Here is a 22,862-nt window from a genome sequence, read left to right as displayed (position 1 = left end):
TTCAAGCACAAAATTAAAAAAAATGTATCACTTTACAGGAATATGGCAATACATAAGTCCTATTGCTGTTTGAAAATAATGCTACTTCACAGTTTTACACATCATTGTTCAAATAATAACTTGCTTCTGGAATTTTATTTCTTCATGACTGCGCTAATCAGCAGACTGCTGTGCATAGAAACATTTCTGCTTTTCGCTACAAGCGCTTCCGAATTAGGCAAATATGTAGTATACAGCTCCACATTACTACAGCAACCACCAATCAACAACAACCAATAATAATCAACAACAAACAATACTGAACTACCTTACAGTATATACAACGGGCAAAGATATGCTATGCAGTAATAATGAATAAATGTATACAACAATAATGAATAGTGCAGAGGTTTTATAATCGTACAGGTGCAGGAATATGATAAAAATGACATTTAAAAAATGTTCTATACTGATTTCATTATGAGGTAATCTACGCATAGGCGCTGCTACCCGGCGCTGCCGGACTCCATAAGCTGCGCTACGTCTAACGGAGCCCCTTCCCCACGTATAGCCATCATCCATTTGCCGCACCACCGTCTCAGTTTTACCCTGTTCATCAATGATCAGTTGTAGAAACTGACAGAATCCCAGGTGGTTCTTACGTGCTCTTTTGTTCATGCCACTGTGCCAACCTTCCAGATGGTTGATGGTCGGCACAGCCACACCATAGACATTACAAAGCGGAATTTTAGCATCTAGAAGCCACTCCCGCTGGAAGTACTGGAAGAAGGCTTCCATTTGACCCAATATCCCAACATCTAAGATTTCGAAACCCGGGGTACAAGGTTCATCGGCAAAAATGCTAATGCCATCAGCATTTTCACTTTCTGCTTCCTTCCTGATTATTCATGTAATCATTTTTTATATAAAGTTGCTTGATATGCCTAAGCACAGCTTGGCAAAAGTGGAAGAAGCAACCTTGCATCTGGGTGTTGGGAAAGTTGCCTTGAATAGCTGGGATCAAGGCTGTTTCGAAATCGCAAAGAAACGTCGTGGAATCAAGTTGCAAGCCTCTTTCTTCACATAATAATAAAACATCAATAGTTAGCTATACGTGAGCAAATCTTTCCTAGCAGTCAAATAATATACGACGGTTAACAGTTTATCCCTCATCAACACATGAAGGGTAAACATCTGCTGGTACTAGGATGGGACAATCTTAAAGGTCCCATCCCCGTACCAGCAGTTACTCTGAACCAGCAGCCTCACATCAGCCTCGATTAAAAAAATGAATATATCACTGGTCAGCAAATGATACATTTAAAATGCGCACCAGAATTTGTTCTTGTCTGCTCAGCAGTGAGCCGCAGATCCTGCCGCCTGGCTGGATGTCGGGGGTATCTCCGGGATCGCCTATTGTACATTGTTCCGGGCCTGCCCTCAAGTTGGAATGCAAGCGGAGTATCTAAGATGGTGGAGGCATTGCTTGGCAGCTCATCGTAAACCTCTGTTACTGGTCTCGGATCCTGTACAGCCAGCCGTCTCAATTCATTAAGCTGCTGATGATGATAGAATGTTAGAACCGTTTACCCGGCCATCTGCATGCTCACTGGTTCGTATTACTTGTGTGGCTGCCAGATTAGAATACAGTTTGCCATGACAAACTCTCATTCCTTGAACTGGAAAAGAAATGACTCAATTGTGATATTACACAATAACTTGTAAAATGTAAAATGTAAAAAAAAAGTAACTACAACTTGTAAAATCAACAGAACTGATAATACTAACCAACACACGCGCACTCACAGCGACAACAATAACATACAACTCACCCTTACTTACTGTAATTTTTTCCTAGAATTCAGTTTTACTATCAGGCACTTTATATTACTAACGCCAAATGCTATACATTCTTGCAAATATGTAAATGAATAAGAAAGATGTGAAATTGGTAGAATAATATTTTACATAACTGTTTTGAATGTTCAATTTAATTTAATTTAATTTACGGCAATTTTCGTTTTATTTTTATCGAAGTGTTATGCTCAAAAGGTATCTTCGATAGACCATTGTTGAAGCTTGTATTATTTGATTATTGTAGATTATTATTTTAAATCATCTTTTTATTAAAATAAAAATTTTTATCAAATTCAGTAATGAAATGAAGAAAAACATTTACACTAAATACAAAAGGAAGTTTGTTATACATTCCTATGAGAGGTGTCTGAAATGTACTAAAGGTTGTTTCTGAGAGATTTGTTGCTTCTTTGTAAAACACTGGCTTTTAGCTCTTTCATAATAATATTTTTCAGCAATAAAATGTAGAAATTTTTGACACTGATTTCTATTTTCTATATATCATGGAAATAATTTGAAAAATTTGAAATTCATCTATTATTTATCTGTTACTAAACATTATTTTGTACTACTTCTCATGTACCACAGTTTAGTTAGTATTGTTTTTTTGTCCATGTATTTTTTAAAATTATTTTATTTTTCATAATTATTGCGTTTGTATTTATTTTTATTATGATAAAAGCGGTTAAATTTTGATTCAAATGAATTATTGTGAATTAACACTTTCCCATCATGCGAAAAATTGAAAAACGATAATTATTTTACGAAATCGATCAGTTTGAGAAAAAACAGTTGGATAATTTCGAAATGGAACGTTTAATTTGAAAATTCTGATGGAATTCACCGTGATTAAAGTCTTTAGTTGATTTGATCAGCGTCATTACGGTCGTCTATGTTAACTATAATTGTTCAGTGAAATGTTTTTTCTAGCTCAGTATCTTTTGGGGCATTTTCCCTGAGAAAATTTTTAAAAATAAACGTTCAATTATTCAAACAGTTTAAATATTCAGCTTTGGTTTAAAATAAAACACCTACTAATATTTGCAATTTTTTTACATTATAGTGGCTGGTTTATTCGACAGTCAATAATAGAAAAAATGATATTAAAAAATAAATTACAGTATACATATATAGTAATTTTTTGATGTGCAAGGAAAATTAACAATGTTATTGGTTGAGCATGTACAATATTCAACTAGAAAATTACAGTACTTCCATAATTTCAGTAAAGCAGAAAAAGAAAGTACTTCTTACGATGTGAAATGTGAAATTAATATTAAGAAAAAATAATTTTATCAAATGATGAAAACTGTTTTCTGAAATAGCTTTTTAAAAAATATTCATTAGAGTTACTTTTTAAATTTTATTTCACTTTCAAAAGTATAAAAATACTGTATAATAGGATAATTTTCCATCAGAATAGGCCGAAAAATTGTACAGTAGATTTTCCATCAGTTTCGTTGGCTTCTGTTTCACATTTTGTAGAAAAAATGAACTTGTTTTCTTGTTGTTAATATTTTGAATTGAAAAAAGAAAATGAAATAAATTATTTTCAACATCATGGTGAAATTCCATTTTGGCAAAAAAAGAACAGCTGCATCTGAGGCGCGTGTAATCACGAACGATAGTGCGTTATTATGACGTCATTTCCTTTGCTAGATTAGCAGCATAGTGGAGACTGAAAAAAAGAAATATATATATATTTATATATTTAAAGCGAAGCTAGGAAAAGCTTAATTTCAGCTAAACTGATGCCACTGATAATTCGTATCTTATCAATAGAGAAAAGCTGACCAGCACAACAGATGGTCGGTCATTCAATATGACTGTGTTGCTTGTTGAAAATATTTCATTTCATAAGAAAAACCTAAAATTAAAAAAAAGAAAACAATTGAATTTTAAAGCATTAAATTCAAATTTAAATTGAATAAAATTTCAATAATGATTTGCAGGTTCTATGCTCAATCTGCAATTCCAGAGAAAAATAGACAACATTTAAGAGGATATCTGTTTGGAAAGTTTCGCAAATGTTTGATGCAAAGAACACAAACGTGAACAAGAAATGCTCGACGAAATTTTCAAATTAAAACAATCAAGCAATATGAGAATGCGAGTTTAAAGTGCTAAGTTTTTTCTCTTTTTTTAAAGGTAAATTCTTGAATTCTCTGCTTTATCTGCCTTATTATTATTATTATTTTATGAAGTAAAATATGAAAAGAAATTTAATAAAAGAAGCATTTGTCTATTTTGAACATGTAACGTAATTTTTAAAAATGCATAAAAATTGAACGATTTTTTGTTTTTTTTGAAAATGAATGTGGACATTTACTCATTACAAAGAATAGTTTCCATTAATTCTTAAAAAATGAAATTAATTTATTGATTACTTGTGTGATTGTTGCTTTTTTGATAAATGCCCTTCGGTCTGCCATTAGCGACATTTGAAATGTTTTTTTTCCTTTTTTTTGAATTTAATTTTTTTGTTTTTTTTTTCAATGATCATTGTGAAAATAGTTTTTGAGATTGAGCTGCTTTTGCAGGCTTTTGGAGAACAACAAGCGGCTAAATTCCAAGGTTCTTAAAGCGTCAAAGCTCAAGTGGAATCGACGTTAAAATTATCGACTGCAAAAATCAACGTTCCTAAGCGAAAAACTGACGGCCAAGATTGCAGCTGTCAGATGTAGACTAGAAACAGAAGTTTTATTATTTCCTGTCGTCAGTTCAGTTCAAATTCTCATTTAAAACCCATTTTATTATTTATCTGAAACGGTTTATTTATTTATTTTTTGTTGAAAATTATTATTTCCATGCAAAGTATGATAGAAGTTTGGTTTTCTATTTTTTAATTTTTACGCTAAACTATATATATATTTTTTTTTGTATAAATTACTGTTTCAAGAACGTATATTATAGAATGCTTTGAATGAACAGATTTTTGTTATATACAATTAAATTGTAAAAATATTTGAGCGATTCTTGTTTATTTAAAAAAGAAATGCTTTTATAATTTTGAATAAATTTATTGTGTGTGTGTGTGTGATAAAGAGAGAGAGAGCAATGTTTGCACTTGTGTTAAAGAAAGAGTTTTACAGGAAAGTGTCACTGAAGCATTATCTTACGGTAAAATCTGTGTCTCAGTTGACACGTTGAAGTTACGTATGCTATCAGATGCAGATACTAGTTTTCTTCCAAGTTGGTTAAAGATGCTCCAATGAAAATGGTACCAAACGGTGATCGCATTATATAATTAGATCAACAACAAACAACAGCATTGTCTATTCTTCATTGATATTAAAACCGTTGAAAATTATACCGTAAAAAAATAACGAAACAGCACTACATTACTCATAGTTTTCAAGGAACGTACCTTATTATTATTCATATTATCATTCATTATATGCAACTTGTCAAAAGTATGATATTTATATTTATGTATTTTTTTTCATATCATTATTTCTTGTTGTTTTTTTTCAATTTTAAAAAAAGTTTTTTTTTCTAACATGTTAACAAATATTGAAAATGAAATTAGCAAAAAGTTTATTCAATCAAATGCAGCTTTAGAATTGTGCTAGAAATTGACAGGTCATTTTCAGTAATCAATTTGCTATTAGGAATCGGTGGTTTGATTTGAGGAGACGGTTCACGCTGGCCCCAAACGGTCCCGGCGGATGAATTAGATAATTGAATTTTCCATTTTCCCATTTTTTTACATTTTTCCTTGTTTTTCTGCTGCTGCTGCTCTGGCTTTATTGCATTTTTCCGGCCGAAATTAAATCACGCATTTATCATTTGATCACTTTTTCAAAAGATGAAACTGATGTGGAAATTTTGCCTTTTTTTCTTCTTCTTCTACTCCAATTGACCTCTGCGATGCTTCTTGACGTTTTTATTCAATTTCAGCTTCTATTCTCTCACACTCGACGTCATCATTTTTCTTGGATTTCACCTCAAATTGAACGAAATGAAATGTTAAAAATAATTTATTTTTGAAAACATCATAAAATTTAATACTGAATAATTTACATTTAAAACAATATATTATATTTTTCTTTTTCGACAAATTAACAAATTATTCTTCAACAACGAATTCTATAACGTGGGAATAAAGCTTTTCCACTTTTTCAAACTCGTCTCAACGTTACAATAAGAAAAATTTGCTCTCAGTGCGCACGGTAAAATCTAGTTTTAATGAAATTATTTGCAATTTTATTCAATAGCTCTGTTGCACATTGTGCAAACTTTCTTCTTCTTCTTCTTCTTTTTGTTGTTGTAAACATCCTTGTGATAATGAATATTTTTAAAATTAATTTCATTATGTATTCAAGCAATTTTTTATTTGATCTTTATTACCGTTAATTGTACAGTGCACTGTAATTTTTTATTTCAAAACAGTAAACGTGAAATCTTAGTTACACATCTCCAGTATCGGAATTGTTCCACATTTCAAAGTTACTGTATTCGAACGCTTGGCATGTTTTTTGATGTTCACTCTGACCTATTTGAAATGTATTATTAATTTTTGAAATAATTTTTATTATGAATTCGAACACTTCATTATTTTTATACTGGTGAAATTTTTCAAAAATCAACATTCATTTCTTTTGTTTTTTGAAAACTGGTCATGAATTTTATGTCTTTAGGAAAATGAAAATTTATTTCCGTCTTCAATTCAACTGTCTCGTAAATTGTCGTCATTTTTCATCGTTTGATTATGACAATTCAAGGTAATCAAAGCACTGCTCAACAACCGTCTGTTCAAAATATCACCAATAAAATTGTTGTTAATCAAATTATTTTTAGAAGACAAAGAATTTTATTATTTTTTTGAAATAAATATTTTCTTTTGAAACAAAAAAACCGACTTTAATTTCACCACGAATCAATTCGCTTGTTGTTTTTGTTGTACACGTATGTATGCATGTAAATTGTAAATTTGAATTGCAGTTTTATGCGACTTATCATTGATAAAGTGCAATTCTCAAGTGGACAATATTTTCATGAAAATAAGAAATTCATTGTTTGTCGTTTTTCGTCTCGTCGTTGACAAATGATATATTGCTTTTGAAATGTGCGCGTTTTGAAGTGTTTTAAAATGCAAATTGTTTATTCCATTATTTATTGTTTGTCACTCAAAGCACAACAACGTTGCTCTCGGCTGATTCGGTTGATTGTCAAATTTGAACATTTCAATATTCGTTGAAATATTTCCAACTGATTCTGTATCGATTAGTCAGTCATCCATTTATTGTTTGTTATTTTACGTCGAATTTCATTAAATCGCGCGTTCAGTGCATATTTCATAATATATAAACAAAAAAAAAGAATTTTTTTCCCCTAATGCGTGGTAATTTGTGCAATTTTTGAAATTCTGATGATTCTGAGTGAAATTTTGCTCCAATGAAAGAAAACCATCATGAGCATCATCGATAGAAATAATATCAAACTTCTGAGAGAGGGTTTGAAATTGTTTTGGCAAGTGCTCGTTTCCATCTTGGAATATTTATTTTTTTAATTGAATAATGATTCAAATTATTACCTTTAGACACTCGGAGTAAATATATTCAAATTAAACTTAAAAAAAGCACTTATTTACAATTAAATTTGTGATTTTTTAATCATTTAAAGTTAAATTATTTTAAAATTTGGATTAATTTTTTCCAATATTTTCAAGCTGTATAAATATATTTATGTTTTGAGTGTTAATTTAGTTTTGAAAGCTATTAAAAGAAGCCATTTTCAATTATTATTAATAATGTTGACAGTTTTGTTTGATTTTATTCAATTTTATTGCTGAACTGAGTCGAGAAATGGAAATAAAATTATTTCATTCGATTTTCACTTTCTCACTCAACTGTTGTTACTTTCTCATTGATGCAACTTAGATTTTGATTAAAATCAATTCATCATCATCATCCACTTTAATTTTGCATCTTCGGCAGCTTGTTGAAGATTGTTTCCTTTGGCTGTTTGTCAAATTGTTCGGATAATCAAGCAACGAGATGTTGGGATAACGTCTCCTTTGATTGAACCCCTGATCAATTTGTCAATCGAACATTTGTTCAAATTTATGCTTTACTCTTTGTATTTACATTTTTACTTTTACAAATATTTTCCAAAGCAGAACAATAAGAAACTTTAAATTTTCCAACTTTGCATATCTTGTACATTCATATATATATTAATTTATGTTTCGTTTGATCAATTTGTACAATTTCCATTCCATTTACTCAGTATATATGTTTACGGAGTAATCAAATGATTCGAATTATTTTATAGATAACAATTCTTTGTACAAATTAAATTCGCTTGTACTTTCTTTTTTGTTTTTCCAACTTATCATTTATTATTATTATCATTATTATTAAGCTACTGAAATTTATTTTGATATGCAAGTTTCTTCACTTTTCAAATGACGCTGAAAAGCATCAGCTAGGTTGTTGTTGTTCGGCTTGTGATGCAGCAGCATCCTTACTACATGCATATAGCCATTGAATTTCTCAGGACTGTGTTTTCAAACGTTTCATTTGAACGTGATTGCAATTAAGCCTGTGCGTTTATTTTAAAACTTTTTTTATCGATTTTTTTTCATATTTCAAAAATGCAAAAATAGCATGTCAAACTTTATATCTACACTTTGCGCTTTGTTCCTTGTCAGCTTTTTGCTTCACGTTGGTCAACTTACCTGCTTCTTTCCAAATATTAATTGTTCGAAGCATTAATAATTGCTTTCTTGGTTTTCTTTTACTATTTTTTTATCTTAATAATTCATCAGTTCATTTATGATGGAAATGATTTGCAATTTTAAAATAATTCGAACGAAAACAGTTGTTTATTAAAAGAATTTATGTAAAATTTGTAAAAAAAACAAAAGGGAAGAAATTTTATTTTCAATCATTTAAGGTATGCATTTTCATGGTGAACATTTTGCTGAAGAACGCAATGTGCTGATCAAAAGAGATGAAAATGGTTATGGTCTTACTGTATGCGGCAATAATCCAGTCTTCGTTCAGTCTGTCAGAGAAGGTAATTTATTTATTTGCAGAATCATATTAGAAAATATGATTTGTATTATTGAAGCTTGAAATTATTAAATACAATTAGAAGCTGTTTTTTTCAGTTGTTCACTTTTAATTGTTGGAAATTTTGCTGAAATTGACGTCGCTGTTACTAAGAATTTCAACATAATCAAAATTAGCCATTCAACAATCACATTTTCTATTATTAATTATTTCATATTTTTTATATTTAATTTTGTCATGAAGTATATTAATTCATAATTGTATAATTTAATTTGATAATTGTGAACTAAAATTTGAAAAAGTTGTATTTGTTTATTTTCAATGAAAAAAACTCTATTTGAATGGATGATCAGTTAATAATACTATAAAAGTAAGTAGACTGTCTGAAATTTGGAATGTGATTTTTGATTTCGAGGAGTAAATTTGTAATATAATTTGAATGAAAAAAAAAAGAATTTCAAAGATTAAAGATAAAATTTCAAAGTTGAACATTTCGAAAAATTTCACTTCCGGTTTGAATATATCACTTTTGTTTTATAGTTTGCAAAATTAAAAAAATAGTAATTAGAAAATAGTTTTTTAGTACATTGTTTTGCCAGAGGTGTTGGAGGATGTTTGTTGAAAATAAATCTTTGAGCATTCTTTAGAAATGATTTTTCACTGTCAATTCTGAAACGTCAAGTTCCACATGTTCAACTGCTCTCATCTAGTGGAGAGTTGGTTTTTTAAGCATCTTAAATTCCATGATAAAATTTTCAAAAAAGCTAGCCAACGAAATGCTCGTCATTAATAAGCACTGCATATGCGGACAGCAAATAAGCATCAGCAGTAAGTAGTACAGCTTACGTTATACAATATGATGCCGTCGAATTTGTTAATTATATAATTTTAAATAATAAATGTATACTTTTTTAAATTGAAATTTATTACACAGATTTTTTTATTAGACTGACGAATTATATGGTAAATTAAACGATCAGAGAGAATAGGCATTGCACATCTCTACGTCGATTATATCATGTCATTTTAATTTGCATTAACTTTTTTTCATAATGTAATGTTTTACATTTTTTAAATATTTTATTAAAGCTACAATGATTAATATGCAAATGCTCTCAGTAACAAATTTTGCATAATTTTTATTATTTGTAACTTATTTTTCAAATGATGAAATTTTTAAGCGAAATATGTTTATAATTAATTATGAATATTTGATTAGCTGATTGATAATGGGAAAATTTCAAATCTTTTTTGGCACATCTTCTCAAAAGTGCCGTTTAATCGAAATGCACTGTTTTCTTATCAACTGGCAAATCTATTTACTACTTAATTGATGATCGTTCATTTGGAATTGTTTATTATTTTAATTATCGTTATTGCTTAAAGTTGTTTTTGAATTGCATTGCACAAGTGATGAATTTTATTCCATAAATGTAGAAAATTTTTATAATTCAATTTTGCTTGTTCAGTTTAATATGGTTGACTGGCAAAATTGCACTTGGTTGATCAGATTTTAGTGCTAGCTGCTTCTTGAAAACATAAAGCGCTTAATTTTTAAATCACGGACTGAAAAGTCGAAAAAAACGAACAAAACGGACGATGCTGCTGTTTAAAATGTGCATTTTTAAAATTAGTCCGCTTCTTGGAGAAAGCATCGGATTTTGATTGACTGACGTATACTTGTAAATTGGTCGGTGCTGTAGCAAGCAGATTGCGCATTAGCTGTGCGCACAGTTTCATCAGCTTGGTGTTCTTCCACGCACCTGAGCTTTGTATCTATCTAATTTATACTTGAAATAGATAATAAATTATTCATATAAATATTAATTTGACATTTATTTCTTTATTTTTCAAGGTCAAGTTTTGTGCGTATAAATAAATAAGAACAACATACATGCATGCATATATAGGGAGTGGCTATTAGTTGTTTGTTTTTTTTTGAGCTTTTCAATAAATGGAAAATGAAACAGATGAATATGAGCAAATTTGTGATAATTGTGTGAAATTATATATTTTTGTATATTTTGAAAATATTATAATTTCAGGAAGTGCAGCTGCGAAAGCTGGAGTGCACGTTGGTGAATGCATAATTAAAGTGAATGGCGTTACTGTCACTTCTTTGGATCATTTAGAAGTAGTGAAACTGATCAGCGGTACTGCATTAACCTGGGATGTAATATTTTTGTTTATGTGTAAATATTTCAGTAGCTCCTTACACTACGTTGACATTGTCTGGTGGCCCTTCATCGTCGTCCGCAGCTTCTTCAATGGGAAATGATCACTACGAAAAGCGTGATCGTTGTTTGGAACGCCGTTCCACTGAAAATGCAATCAGACCTAATTCGGTAAAATAATAAATAATATTCTCTTTTTAATGTTTAGTTTAAATAAAAAGCAAAAACAATATAATAATCATAATAATTTATTCATATGCATTTTCACTGTATGGTAAGAATCATTTTTGTACAAGCTATTTGAAAATTCATCGTACAGCATGTTTATTATTTATGATTTGAAATATTGTGCATTTAAATGTAATGTTTTGTTTAATTGAAAACGTGCAAAAGACATTGGAAATAATTGAAGTAGTTAGTTAGGAATCGTTCAGCTTTTGAATACTGCTTTCTTATGACAATTGGTTTGCGAAATAAAAAAAAACTTTTTTCTGTTTTGTCGAACAAAATGAACTGGATGGTTTTTTATTACACAAATTTTGAAATATCTTAATTATAAAATATGATTGATGATCATCTTATTTATCGTTGTCGTAAGTTGAATGATAATGTTATGTTTGGGTGAAATTGATCCGTTTATTACTGATGCTTTGATAATTTTACATTTTGAAGTTAATTTTTTTTAACAATTTCATGCCATCACGTTCTTTTGATTTAGCATAACTTTTGCTGAGAAATTTTTATTCCGTTTTCAATAAGTGCTTTATTGATTTCTCTTTGCATTGTTAAATAAACACATTTCACTGCATACCAATTGAATTTTCAAAAATTTCAGTTGATGATCATAAAGTTGTTAGTGGAAGAGATTTTTCTTAAACGTGCTGTTTTTTGCTCTAATTCTGAATTCTTATTTTTAAAGTGCGTTGAAATTTTTATTCAATTAATCTGCATTTTAAAAGGATATTATTACTATTATTATAGTTGATAGATTTTTACAATTGTCTAAAGGAAAAATGGATTTTAACAAAATTGTATTTTTTTTCTTTTTTATGTTAAAATTTCAGTTGTAGATATAATAATTAATACATAATTTTCATTGGTTAACGAAAATTTGAACACTCGAAACTTGGAATTATTGCAAACTGTTCACATGTTGTTTGAATTCATTACACAGAATATGATGCTACATTGTACTTTTTTTTGTATTTCGCTTTCACATTTTAGTTATAAATGAATTTATTTTTAATTGAAAAATAGAACACTTTTTTCTTGAAAGGGATTTTTTAATTTTTTTAAATTAATAATTTAATAAAATTTTATTTTTAATTTTAAAGGAATTTTCATTTGAATGGTCAGACCAGATGTGCAAAGTTGACAATTAATAAGATCGATAAATCGATACTTTTCAACTAGGATGTGAGCTGTTCAAGAATTTAATTAAGCTTTATTTATTTCTTTGCGTTTCTGTTGAAGATTTTCCGCAAAGTTATTTTGCTTTCGCTGAAAACAGGATGTACAAAATTTTATTGCAGCAATGAGACTGCATAAAAGTTTCTTTCCTCGTTAAGCATATTTCAAATTGAGCACAACACACAGACGCAGACACACACCCACAAGCACACTGAATCGTAGATCCAGTAGCAGCAATAAGCAGCAGTTGAACACTCCCTCACTTGATCCATTCACATTCGATCATCGCATGCAATCAGTTTGGAAAATATTTCAACTGTTCAATTCAAATACAACATCAAATCTTGGAAATGTTGTTCAAAATTTTTAATTTATTATATTTGCATCTGAAAAAACAAGCAAACAAATTTCCAATTCTTTTCTCCATAATTTAAATGTAAGAAATGTATCATTATTGTATATATGTAAATTTAAATATTGTGTGAAAAATTACAGCGCAGTTAATAATAATTGTATTGTTTTCTATTTGAATTGCAAAATATTCTATTGAATTTTTTGATATTTTTATTTATTATTTAAGAAAAAGAAGCAATCAGAATGGCATTTGAAGCGAAAAGAAATTATTCAACAAATATTGGCAGAGGAGAAACGTCAGCTTCAGGTATTGTAAAGCTGATTTGGGAAAAATGGGAAAAGAGAAAATTGCAAATTTAAACGCTTCACTTACTTATGCAGAAAATTTAATCTAATTGAATTTTTGATTTTTTCATTCACTTTTTAGGTGATGCTTAAAGGAAGTGATGCGCATGCGGACGCTGATCAGCGGATAATTGAAAAAATGACTAAAAGAATCCATAATTTAGAAGATCAACTGAACGAGGTGGAGAAATTGGATTTCGAGCAGGTAGAATTGTTTTACAAAAATTTGATCAATTTTTGTAGTTGTGATTTTTTTTCTTTTTCTCACATATTTTGACGAAGTAATATTCTCAATACATACATATATATTCTTCTCTATTGCCTATAGGGATTTTTATGAGTAGAAACGCATTTTAGAAAGGGTTGTTTTGAATATTTCTTTATCTATTTGTTTCTCTGTTTTTATTGTTTTTGCCTCATTGAATGTGACGTGACAAATAGTATAATTGTCAAAAAAAACAGCTGAAACTATGCAATCTTTTTTGAAAAATCTTGCTAAACAGTGTTGTAAAAAAATATGTGTGAATATAAAATATTACTTTCAACTGTTGATTTTACTGTTAATTGAATTTCTGTTTTTTTTGTAGGAAAACATTTCACTTTCTAACAGTGGTTTTCGATCTCACAGTGATGATTTGTCGAGTTCTTTGACAATGAAATCATCGAAATGTCACAGTGATGATGTTGTGGCTTCATCTTCGACTGATGATGAGAGGCTTCTTACAAAATCTGGCAATACTGATGAGATCCGAGATCATCAGATGCCAGTTTCAGAGGTTCCGCCTGAATCACCTCTGCTTGTTCACACGCTTTCAATGAGCAACGAATGTGATTCAGCAGCGGTGGAATTGAATTCGTCTAGTTTTGACGAGCCATTTTCAAAATTACCAATGCTCAAGACCCATCTGGGCCATTTGGCAGTTTTTCTCCACTATTTGCTCTCCAACAGTGATCCATCATATTTGGTGATAAAGCGAAATATTATTCTTTTCTTTTTCTTAAATTTCATTTTGCATATAATAATTTAGTTGTTTTATTTGTTAACCGACATCTTTGCTCTGTATATTGGTAAAGAATCGAAGAAGTGGGCGTATGAAATTCATTCTTCATTTCTTCTTCCTTATTCAGTAAATATTTCAAAAAAATCTAATTTAAAACAAAAATTATCATAAACATTGATATGAATAAATAATTTTTTTTCAAAATTATTGTTTTTCAGCCTTGTAGGGTCAGTTTCACTGACAGCAGCAGTTGGGAATCGGTGGATGCGGTGTTGAACGATCCAAACAAGCATGCAGATGCTGCCCAATGGCGAAGGCTGTTTTCCACTGCCAGAGGCTTGGCCGTGCAAGCTATAAATGAACAGCTGGCCGATTTCAGAAGCAAACGAATTCTGGGTTGGTATTGTTGCTGTTGTTGTTGTTGCTGCTGTGCTTTCATTTGGCTTTTAAGCTTCAATTCCAACGGCCAAATTATTCTTCGTCTTTTCAGGCTTGGGAAACGTTTTCGGAGAATCTATGCTCCAACGTTTGCAAGCTGGCGACTCTGCACACGAGAGGAAAATATTTGACGCCTTGATTGCGCCGCATTTGATCGCATTTTTTGAAGAAGCTGCAGATTTTGATCAATTGCCGAAAAGAATTCAAGTAGTAGCTTGTTTTCTTTTCTTTTTTTGATTATTCATTAAAATTTAAAGTTTATTCATTTTATTCAGGTTATCGTGGCCACTTTGGCTACATTGTACAAGCATAATAACGTCAAGTGTCGCAACGCAGCTATGGAAAAATTGTTGGAACGATGTCCAACTTATATTGCTAAAGAGAAGCAGCGGTTTGCCAGGCCGCTTTTGCCCAAAGCGAGCAGGCGTGTAAGTTTTCCAATTTTGACAAAACCAATTCTGAAATATATACGGATGTGCAATTTTATTTCGAAAATAAAAACTAGCAATTTTTTAGTTGCATAATTTTTGTTCAGTTCAAATGATGGATGATTTTATTAAAAAGTGTGTGTACATTTCAAAAAATAATCAAAAACTGCTTGAATAATAATACTCACAATAATTTTAAAAAAAGATTAACGAATTTTTTTGTTTGAAATGTTTAAAAGTTAATATATATATATATATATATATAACTACTGCTTCTGCTCTAGGAAAAAAGTATTTCTCTTTTCCTCTTGCAACATCGTCATCATCGTCGTCTTTTCTCTTCACAGCATTGCGCGTTTGCTTTGAATTTTAATTCAACTTTTTTACTCTTCAATTTCAGCTTTTATTTGCTTATTTTTTTTCCATTTTCTGTTTCATTCCCCTTTGTATATTTATTTATTACTTGTTTCTTTTTATCACTTAGCAGTAGTCTTTTGCTCAAAATCTGTTGAGTTTGAAGAAATTTTATTTAAGGTAATTTTCATTTATTGATTTTTCTTTTTTCAATTTTACCACCGACAGTTAGATCTTGTGAAAATAATGCAATCAACAATTTTTCATGCGATCATAGCAATATACAATTCCAACAGTTAGTTTACTCGCGAGGTGATTTCTCTATTGTTGCATCGAAAAATGAAATTAATCATAAACTTATTTACTGTTATTTTTTATCAATTTCATCAGCTTGCTGCGTTTTATTACCATTACATATATGTAGATGGCAGCAATAAATTTGGGTATTTCAAATGTAATTCTTTCTCTTGCTATTCTTAAATGGAATTATCTATACATAAAAATTTCATATAGAAAATTTTTTGAAAAGCTTTCAAATAGCATCAAACAATACGTGTCGATTTATTATTTCGCCGATGTTCCTGTTATATCTGCTGTGCATTTAATTATAACATGTCTAGAACAATGTAATATTGATCGTTGTAATTAATAATATTTTAATTTACAAAAGAATATTTGAAAGCAGCGTGAACTGCTTCTGCTTTATATTGTAGTCAGCTTATTTTTATAAAATAAATCAAACAATGACTTTATCACAACTTCTTTCAGTTCATTATCTAAATCGAACTATCCGCTATAAATGGAAGAAGTCTGTTGGAAAATTTTTAATTTTTTTTATTTATAAGCAACGTACAGCGACATGATAATTTTTTCAAATGGGAGTGATTGTTTGGGAATGACAATTCATGTTAACAATTCATTGATAAATCAATTGGAAACTTTTATCCAGAAATATTTCTTTTTCTAGGCTCTCCAAATTAAAGCTCACTGTTTCAACATTGCTCCTGTACTGCAGACCACGTTCTGCTATCAGTGTCAGAAGCTGATTTGGGGAATTGGAGCGATCAGTCTGTTTTGTGGAAGTATGGCGTTTTTTTGTTTTATTTTAATATTAAGTAAAAAAATTTTTTTATTCCATTATCTTAACAATTATTAATTATGTAATAAGTTATGTATAAGTTAAACTGTGTTGAATAATGAAATATTTATTTGAACGATTTTGAAAATGAATGAAAAGATTAAAATTTCTATGTTGAAGAAGTATATTATGTGATATATTATTTGGGATAATTTTTGGTTTTTTCAGAATGCGGAGTTGTGTTGCACAAGAGTTGTGTTGAAAACCTCGCGGAATCTTGCTTCGGTTCTATGAATCTTAGGCGACCTTTGATTTTGAAAAAAATTGTTGGACGGAAAAATGTTGAATCTTCAATGGACAATATCGAGCAGTCAATCGAAGAAGGCAAAGTTGTAAGTTGTTTAAATTCAAGTTTATCATGGATTTGAAGATAAAATTTTTCTTGAAAATTATCATTTAGTGTACGGCAAGAACAGATGCCAGTATTCTATTGAAAGAGAATTCTGGTGAAGGTGACGGGTCGTCAGAGAAGAACTTAACACGCAATTTTGATAAATCAGGCGTCACTAATGCAGCAGTGTCAAAGCAATCTGCCCACGTTCACAATCTTAGTCGCTCACAGAGCATGAACATTGAGGTAGGTGTGTTGTATGCTATATAATGATTTGATTTTTAATAATTTATTCATACTGAACATTGGTTTTTGATCAAGTAATCGTTTTATTCTACTAACTAATTATTACTATTTACTTACTAATTACTAGCAATTTGGAGAATTTTATTGAGCTCATTACCGTTACGTTATTCGTTTCAGCATACAAAACTTTATCATATGAATGTGCATTTAGGAAGAATCTTACAGAGGTGCCAGACGTCGAAGTAGTGATACCAGTAGGCGAAGCCATAGGTTCGTTATTTTATTGGTGTGTTGGTTATTTTATGAAAAAAATATGCGAATATTTTTAAGTGATGCTGATAAAACGGAAAGCTTAACTAGGATTTCTACTACCGAAAGCAGCACCACTGTGAGTGTTCAGGATGTTTCACGTGAGCGTAGTCCAATGATCAGTGAGCTTGACTCTCCTCTGACTTCATCCGTCTCTTTCTCCAACACTCTTCATGATATTCATATTGAACTGGACAGTGATTTTAAAGTTGAAAACGAAATTCCACTTTTGGAAGATTTGCTTGATTTGGAAAGTTTCCAATATTTAGACAAACGAGAGAAAAATCGTCTCGAAGTCATATATGGTAATTTACTAGCATTGCAATTGGGCAGGCCAATTGTACATTTGTGTTGTTTCAGAGTTATTTCATACTGAACAAACTCACGTTAGAAACTTGAAGATATTATATCGGTTGTTCTACAAACAGCTATTGAATTTTAACGTAATTTCATTTGAATTTGCTTCATTACTTTTTTCAAATTTGGAAGATGTGCTTAATTTACACGGTAATATTAGTTGCCTCCGCTTGGCAATCTGAATAGTGATGCATGCATCATTCATTTGATATTTCAGTAGAAATGAATGAAGCCATGAAGAACATGATGCAAAATAACAAACTCATTGGTGATATTAGCATTATGATGCTCCAGTTTGTAAGTTTTAAAGTTCAAATTTGTTTAAGTTATTTTTTTTTGTTTTGATATAGTTCCAGGATGGTAAAGAGCGCATGAGAAACATCGACTCACTGCATTGCCAAAAACTTCAGTCTGCTATTGAAGCTTTGAAGCATCGTGTAGTTAAAGATCAGAAGCTCCGTGAATTTCTTCAGGTTGCTTGCTGAAAGGGAATTGTGGGTTGCTGTCGAATAACGCAACATTGAAAGATTGAATTTTATTAGGTCGTGGAAAGTTTTCCAGTTTGCAGGAAATTGCAGTTGAAAGATATGTTGCCCATGGAGATGCAACGGTTGACCAAATATCCGCTTTTGCTTGAAAATGTACTCAAATACACTGAAGGTAACGTTCGCACAATTTGAAAATGGCTGAAAAGTTAGAAGACAATGCAACAGTACATTTCAGACTTATGCAAATATAAAGTATTATAATTTTAAAACGGGGTTGTTTTAAATGAAAAATATTCCAAAAATACTGCTAGACGTCATTGTGCAGAAGTTATGACTGTGTATCATTTATTAGATCCCAGTGAAGAAGCAGATCGTTTGCGAACATGCATTGAATGTTCTCGATCTATACTTGAAAGTGTGAACAGTGCGAAGCGAAATGCGGAAAACGTGCTTCGTTTACAGCGTCTGCAACAAATGTTAGATACAGCTCAGTTTGATAAAGTTAATCATCCGATTGTATCTGAATTTTGTCCTCTGGACGTGCGGCGATTCTCTTTAATTCACGAAGGACCATTAATTTGGCGATTGAATAAAAGCAAGGTATTTAAAATCATTTCACATTTTTATTACAAATAACAATGCGTATTTATAATTAGATTGTTGATTTGCATGTTGTTTTGTTGGATGAAATTTTGCTGTTGCTAAGTCCAACATCAGATGGTCACTTGGCACTGCGTTTTCATAATATCAATATATCGTGTGGAAAAGATGAAGTGAAATGGACACACTGTCCATTATTAAAACTGAACAGTTTGATTGCGAAAGATGTTGCTACAGGTATACATTTTTGTAATAAATAATACTTAAAGTGGAATTACAGCTTATTATTTATAATTTAATTTGACAATTTAAACAATTTTTTTTTAGACAAGAAGGCATTTTTTCTTGTAAGCACATCACCGAGCGGTCCTCAAATATATGAATTAGCTACTCAGTCTAAAGCAGAAAAGCAAAAGTATATAAATAAATAAAGTTGTTTTTTTTCAATCACAATTTTATAACTAAGAAAATAAAACCGATTGTCGATTGTCAACCGTGAATATGATTTTAAATTGTTTTAGCTGGTTTAAATTTATCGTGGAGCAAATTGAAGCGAGCAAAAAGCATGAGCAGAAAACAAGCGTACGTCACGGTCAACCAGGTCAAGAATCCAAAAGCGGCGATAGCTTTTATGAAATTCCAAACAGTGCTAGAAAGAAGTGAGAACGATTTTTCTATCATTCATCTCCATATTTTCGCTTACTTTTAACTTTTAACTGTATACGTTATTTGAACTTACCTCCTTTAATATAATTTTGGCATTCGATTTTTAGAAGTTTAACTGTTCGTTCTCAGCGTACAATGAAAAATCCAAATTTCGACGAGCGGGTTCGTGTTACATGTCAGCCTCGGTTGATAAGTCCATCAGAAATTAACATATGTCAGCCTACTGTATTTCAGCACTCGAAGCCAATTTTAAATCCACTAGGTATCAGCGAACATGTTAGATTATATTTTGTTGTTTTCTTTTTCTGATCCAGAATTTTATTTATTTCAGAGAAATTGAAACAAGAAGATAAATTGGTTATAAGATTGTTAAATGAGAAGCTTCAGATAATTTCTAGCTTTTTTGGGCAAAAGAATGATCTTCCACCTTCATCAGCTGTCGACAGTCGAACTAGCAGGGAAGCTAGAGAGTTTGTCATTTCTGCTATTAAGCAAAGTCGGTGATGAACATATATTTTCCTGTAAAAATTTACAGAATCTCAAGATTTGTACATTTTTGTTTTAGCTAATCGATTACTTGAAGCGATCAACGAACAAACTCGTCTTATTGAAATGGAAAATTTCGAAAACGGCTCTGTTAAATATCAAGTGCCCGAAGTGGAATGTCCTTCAGTGCCTTGTTATCAGCTGACTCAAATTGCTGCAGGTCTGATGACTTGCTTGACCAATCTGTTGCACAGTTTGCAAATCATGGGCGATGATTTGAAACGTGTTCAGCGTGAGCTTCATCAGTATAAATTGTCTCCTGAACGTTTGCTTCCGTTTCCAGAAAAAATAAGCCAAGCTGTTGGAACTGATATTCCCACGGATGTTGCACCTGAAGCTGCTTGTAGGAAAAGTTTAACTGATGCTGCAGTTCAAACAGAGCCTGCTTCTTTTTTGCAAACAAATAATTGCGATGCTGTGAAAAAAAATGCAGGAAAGAGTACGGAAAATTTTCACACTGATGATCAACCAACTGAATTTTCTGGCCGCTCAATAATAAAGGATGCTTTGCCTACAGGAAGTTGCAACACAGCAGCATCAGAAAGTAAGCGAACACTTTCTATATGTCTATATATAATTTTTAATATCTGAATCTTTTTGTTTTTTTGAAGAAAAAAATGACTTTTTTTCTTTTTTCTATTTATTAGAGCCTATACTTAGAAATGGAAAGATGGGAACTGATGATGGTCTTTATTTGTTCGATACAGATATAGCAAAACTTGAAGAGCAGCCTTGTTCAGAGATTATTACTGTGCGTGAATCTCACTGATCAATGCACTGTCGTTCAACAAATGGCGGGTTCAACTGTTAACAAATTATCTGTTTTGAGAAGTCCAAAATTTTTTCTAATGTGTTGCATTTGCAAAATTTTACTTGGAAAGAGATATTTCAAAACAACCATTATGATGTTGCCTTTCACTTTTTAAATTGTTGTTCCGTTATGTTGTGCGTATTTGTGAGAAGTGCTTGTTCAATTTTGGCAAACTGTAAAGAAGTAAACATAAAATTATTTGAACATAATGACCGACTTTTTGATGTTTTTTATAAATACATTTGTCAAAATAATTAATTGAAAGATTGAATTTTAATTTGAATTTTTAAATGCTTTCTTTTTTCATATTACTGTGATAGCTTATTTTATTGTATTGTGAAATAAAAATGTATAAAATAAAAAATTAAAAAAAGTAACACCGAAGTCAATCGAAAATGAAATTCGTAAGATGTTTTCCACCGTATTAACAGTAATTATTTGTACCTCACTACTATTTAGCATACTGTAATACCATAAATCTTGACACGTTTCATAGTGAGTTGGTTTTTTCAATTTAAATTTTGACTTGGTTTTGATTGTAATCGTGATCTAGTGTTTTTCATTTTCGTGCTGGAAAAATTTAATTAGAATACTTTCTGCATGTTGTTTGTTTTATACTTTATCACATATTCTAGCAGATTTTGCGTGAAATTTCAGTTTAGTTATAATCATTTCTAAGTTCTTTTTTGGTATGCTGAAAGTTTTTTAAGAATAGTAGATGAGTATAATCTGAAATAAAAAATAAAATAAATACATGAATGCATGAGGATACTTTGAATGTTTGTTGTTTGTGTTAAATAATTTCTTGGAATTCTAGTCTCTATTGTTTAACTCTCTTGTAACTTTGTTTTCGACTGATTTTACCTTCATTTTATAAATGATCATCATTTTTGTGCAGGGTTACTTATTGTTTAACAAAAGCAGTTTGTTCTTGATAAAATGTTATTTTGTTTTAGATTGTTTTAAAGATTGGAAATTGAAGCAATGCAAATCTTTGTTAGAAGCGGAAGGCTGATAGCCTTGAACGTAATTTTATTTTTGTTTGATGTATTTGTAGCAATGCTTTCTTATTGTAGATCGAGTCAAATTGTACAATTGGTGAGATTAAGAAGCAAATTCAAGAAGAAGAGGGTAAATATTAGATGAATTTACTTAATTTGGTGGTAAAAGATGTGCAATTTTAAGAAAGTTTATGTTCATCTTATTTGGTACTGGGCGGAAGACCTTTAGAAGATGATTGGACTTTGGCACAGTGTAATATTCAAGAATTTTCTACACTTGACTTATCCTACAGGTAGATAGATATACGTTTTGAAAAGTACCTTTTATGAAATGCATTTTTTGTGTGGAACGTTTCTGCAGTGGATTGTTTGTTATGTTTCTATTGCCTAATTGTCAGTGATCTGATTTCGTTTATCCAGGCTTCTCGGAGGTGCGAAAAAACGAAAGAAGAAGATGTACACAACACCCAAGAAAATCAAACACAAGAAGAAGAAAGTGAAACTTGCAGTTTTGAAATATTATAAAGTAGGAAGCGTGTTACATTTTTATATTTTTGTTGTGTTATTGTAAAAAAAAATTTTCTTTTTTCAGATTGACGAAAATGGAAAAGTATCACGACTTCGAAAAGAGTGTACTAGTGAGAGCTGTGGAGCCGGCGTGTTCATGGCCAATCATTATAATCGTCAGTACTGTGGGAAATGTTATTGCACTATGGTGGTTCAGGATCCTGTTCAAAGGGAGCAAAAGCCAGGCAAAGGCAAGGGGCATTGAGTGAAATGGCCTGGGGATGAATTGCTAAATTTTATACGTTGCAAACAATAAACAACATCAATACCAATTTGTTTTTTTGATGCACTGCTGGAAAAAGACCCGTATTTTTACTTTAACACATCATTGCATTTCAACGAACTGATTTGCAAAACATTTTCTGCACAGGACATGACCTAGTGAAGTTCTTCTTTCTGCGGTTAACTTCAAAAATGCAGAATTCCATGAAACGTTAATATAG

General features: G+C 30.7%; 4 protein-coding genes across 4 annotated transcripts; 2 read left to right on the top strand and 2 right to left on the bottom strand.

Annotated features, from left to right (window-relative positions):
• Positions 1 to 134: 134 nt before the first annotated feature.
• Positions 135 to 777, bottom strand: Tsp_00328 (putative parathyroid hormone 2 receptor). The gene is made up of 2 exons (XM_003376059.1): positions 450 to 777; positions 135 to 298 (listed from the first exon to the last, which is right to left on the bottom strand). The coding sequence occupies exons 1-2, from the start codon at positions 775 to 777 to the stop codon at positions 135 to 137; spliced, it is 492 nt and encodes a 163-aa protein (XP_003376107.1).
• Positions 778 to 1,283: 506 nt separating this feature from the next.
• Tsp_00329 (protein G-related alpha 2M-binding protein) lies at positions 1,284 to 1,890 on the bottom strand. Its single transcript, XM_003376058.1, has 4 exons — positions 1,875 to 1,890; positions 1,737 to 1,820; positions 1,570 to 1,658; positions 1,284 to 1,538 (listed from the first exon to the last, which is right to left on the bottom strand). The coding sequence occupies exons 1-4, from the start codon at positions 1,888 to 1,890 to the stop codon at positions 1,284 to 1,286; spliced, it is 444 nt and encodes a 147-aa protein (XP_003376106.1).
• A 6,848-nt stretch (positions 1,891 to 8,738) lies between these two features.
• Tsp_00330 (Rho guanine nucleotide exchange factor 12) lies at positions 8,739 to 12,411 on the top strand. Its single transcript, XM_003376057.1, has 6 exons — positions 8,739 to 8,859; positions 9,493 to 9,575; positions 9,803 to 9,818; positions 10,901 to 11,008; positions 11,061 to 11,200; positions 12,364 to 12,411. The coding sequence occupies exons 1-6, from the start codon at positions 8,739 to 8,741 to the stop codon at positions 12,409 to 12,411; spliced, it is 516 nt and encodes a 171-aa protein (XP_003376105.1).
• Positions 12,412 to 13,223: 812 nt separating this feature from the next.
• Tsp_00331 (putative phorbol esters/diacylglycerol binding domain protein) lies at positions 13,224 to 22,624 on the top strand. The gene is made up of 23 exons (XM_003376056.1): positions 13,224 to 13,343; positions 13,726 to 14,086; positions 14,630 to 14,784; positions 14,853 to 15,005; positions 16,327 to 16,441; positions 16,666 to 16,829; positions 16,898 to 17,078; positions 17,252 to 17,360; positions 17,405 to 17,688; positions 17,744 to 17,890; positions 17,958 to 18,037; positions 18,097 to 18,213; positions 18,283 to 18,400; positions 18,554 to 18,828; positions 18,885 to 19,065; positions 19,350 to 19,487; positions 19,826 to 19,990; positions 20,030 to 20,584; positions 20,652 to 20,791; positions 21,928 to 21,982; positions 22,037 to 22,145; positions 22,273 to 22,378; positions 22,445 to 22,624. The coding sequence occupies exons 1-23, from the start codon at positions 13,224 to 13,226 to the stop codon at positions 22,622 to 22,624; spliced, it is 4,008 nt and encodes a 1,335-aa protein (XP_003376104.1).
• Positions 22,625 to 22,862: the final 238 nt, after the last annotated feature.

Source organism: Trichinella spiralis (genome assembly GCF_000181795.1).
Source record: "Trichinella spiralis strain ISS 195 chromosome Unknown Scfld4, whole genome shotgun sequence".
Lineage (NCBI taxonomy): Eukaryota > Metazoa > Nematoda > Enoplea > Trichinellida > Trichinellidae > Trichinella > Trichinella spiralis.
Note: the sequence above shows the minus strand (reverse complement) of the source record. Positions and strands in the feature narration are given on the sequence as shown.

Coding starts and splice junctions, on each gene's coding strand:
- Tsp_00328 (XM_003376059.1), bottom strand. CDS start 777: ATGGAAGCCTTCTTCCAGTACTTCCAGCGGGAGTGGCTTCTAGATGCT. Junction 299..449: donor ATTACCTCATAATGAAATCA/GTATAGAACATT, acceptor AAGGTAGTTCAG/TATTGTTTGTTGTTGATTAT.
- Tsp_00329 (XM_003376058.1), bottom strand. Junction 1,659..1,736: donor CAGTTCTGTTGATTTTACAA/GTTGTAGTTACT, acceptor TTTCTTTTCCAG/TTCAAGGAATGAGAGTTTGT. Junction 1,539..1,569: donor GTGAGCATGCAGATGGCCGG/GTAAACGGTTCT, acceptor TATCATCATCAG/CAGCTTAATGAATTGAGACG.
- Tsp_00330 (XM_003376057.1), top strand. CDS start 8,739: ATGCATTTTCATGGTGAACATTTTGCTGAAGAACGCAATGTGCTGATC. Junction 11,009..11,060: donor AGTAGTGAAACTGATCAGCG/GTACTGCATTAA, acceptor TAAATATTTCAG/TAGCTCCTTACACTACGTTG. Junction 11,201..12,363: donor ATGCAATCAGACCTAATTCG/GTAAAATAATAA, acceptor TTAATTTTAAAG/GAATTTTCATTTGAATGGTC.
- Tsp_00331 (XM_003376056.1), top strand. CDS start 13,224: ATGCTTAAAGGAAGTGATGCGCATGCGGACGCTGATCAGCGGATAATT. Junction 17,361..17,404: donor ATAGGTTCGTTATTTTATTG/GTGTGTTGGTTA, acceptor AATATTTTTAAG/TGATGCTGATAAAACGGAAA. Junction 18,214..18,282: donor AGCTCCGTGAATTTCTTCAG/GTTGCTTGCTGA, acceptor GAATTTTATTAG/GTCGTGGAAAGTTTTCCAGT.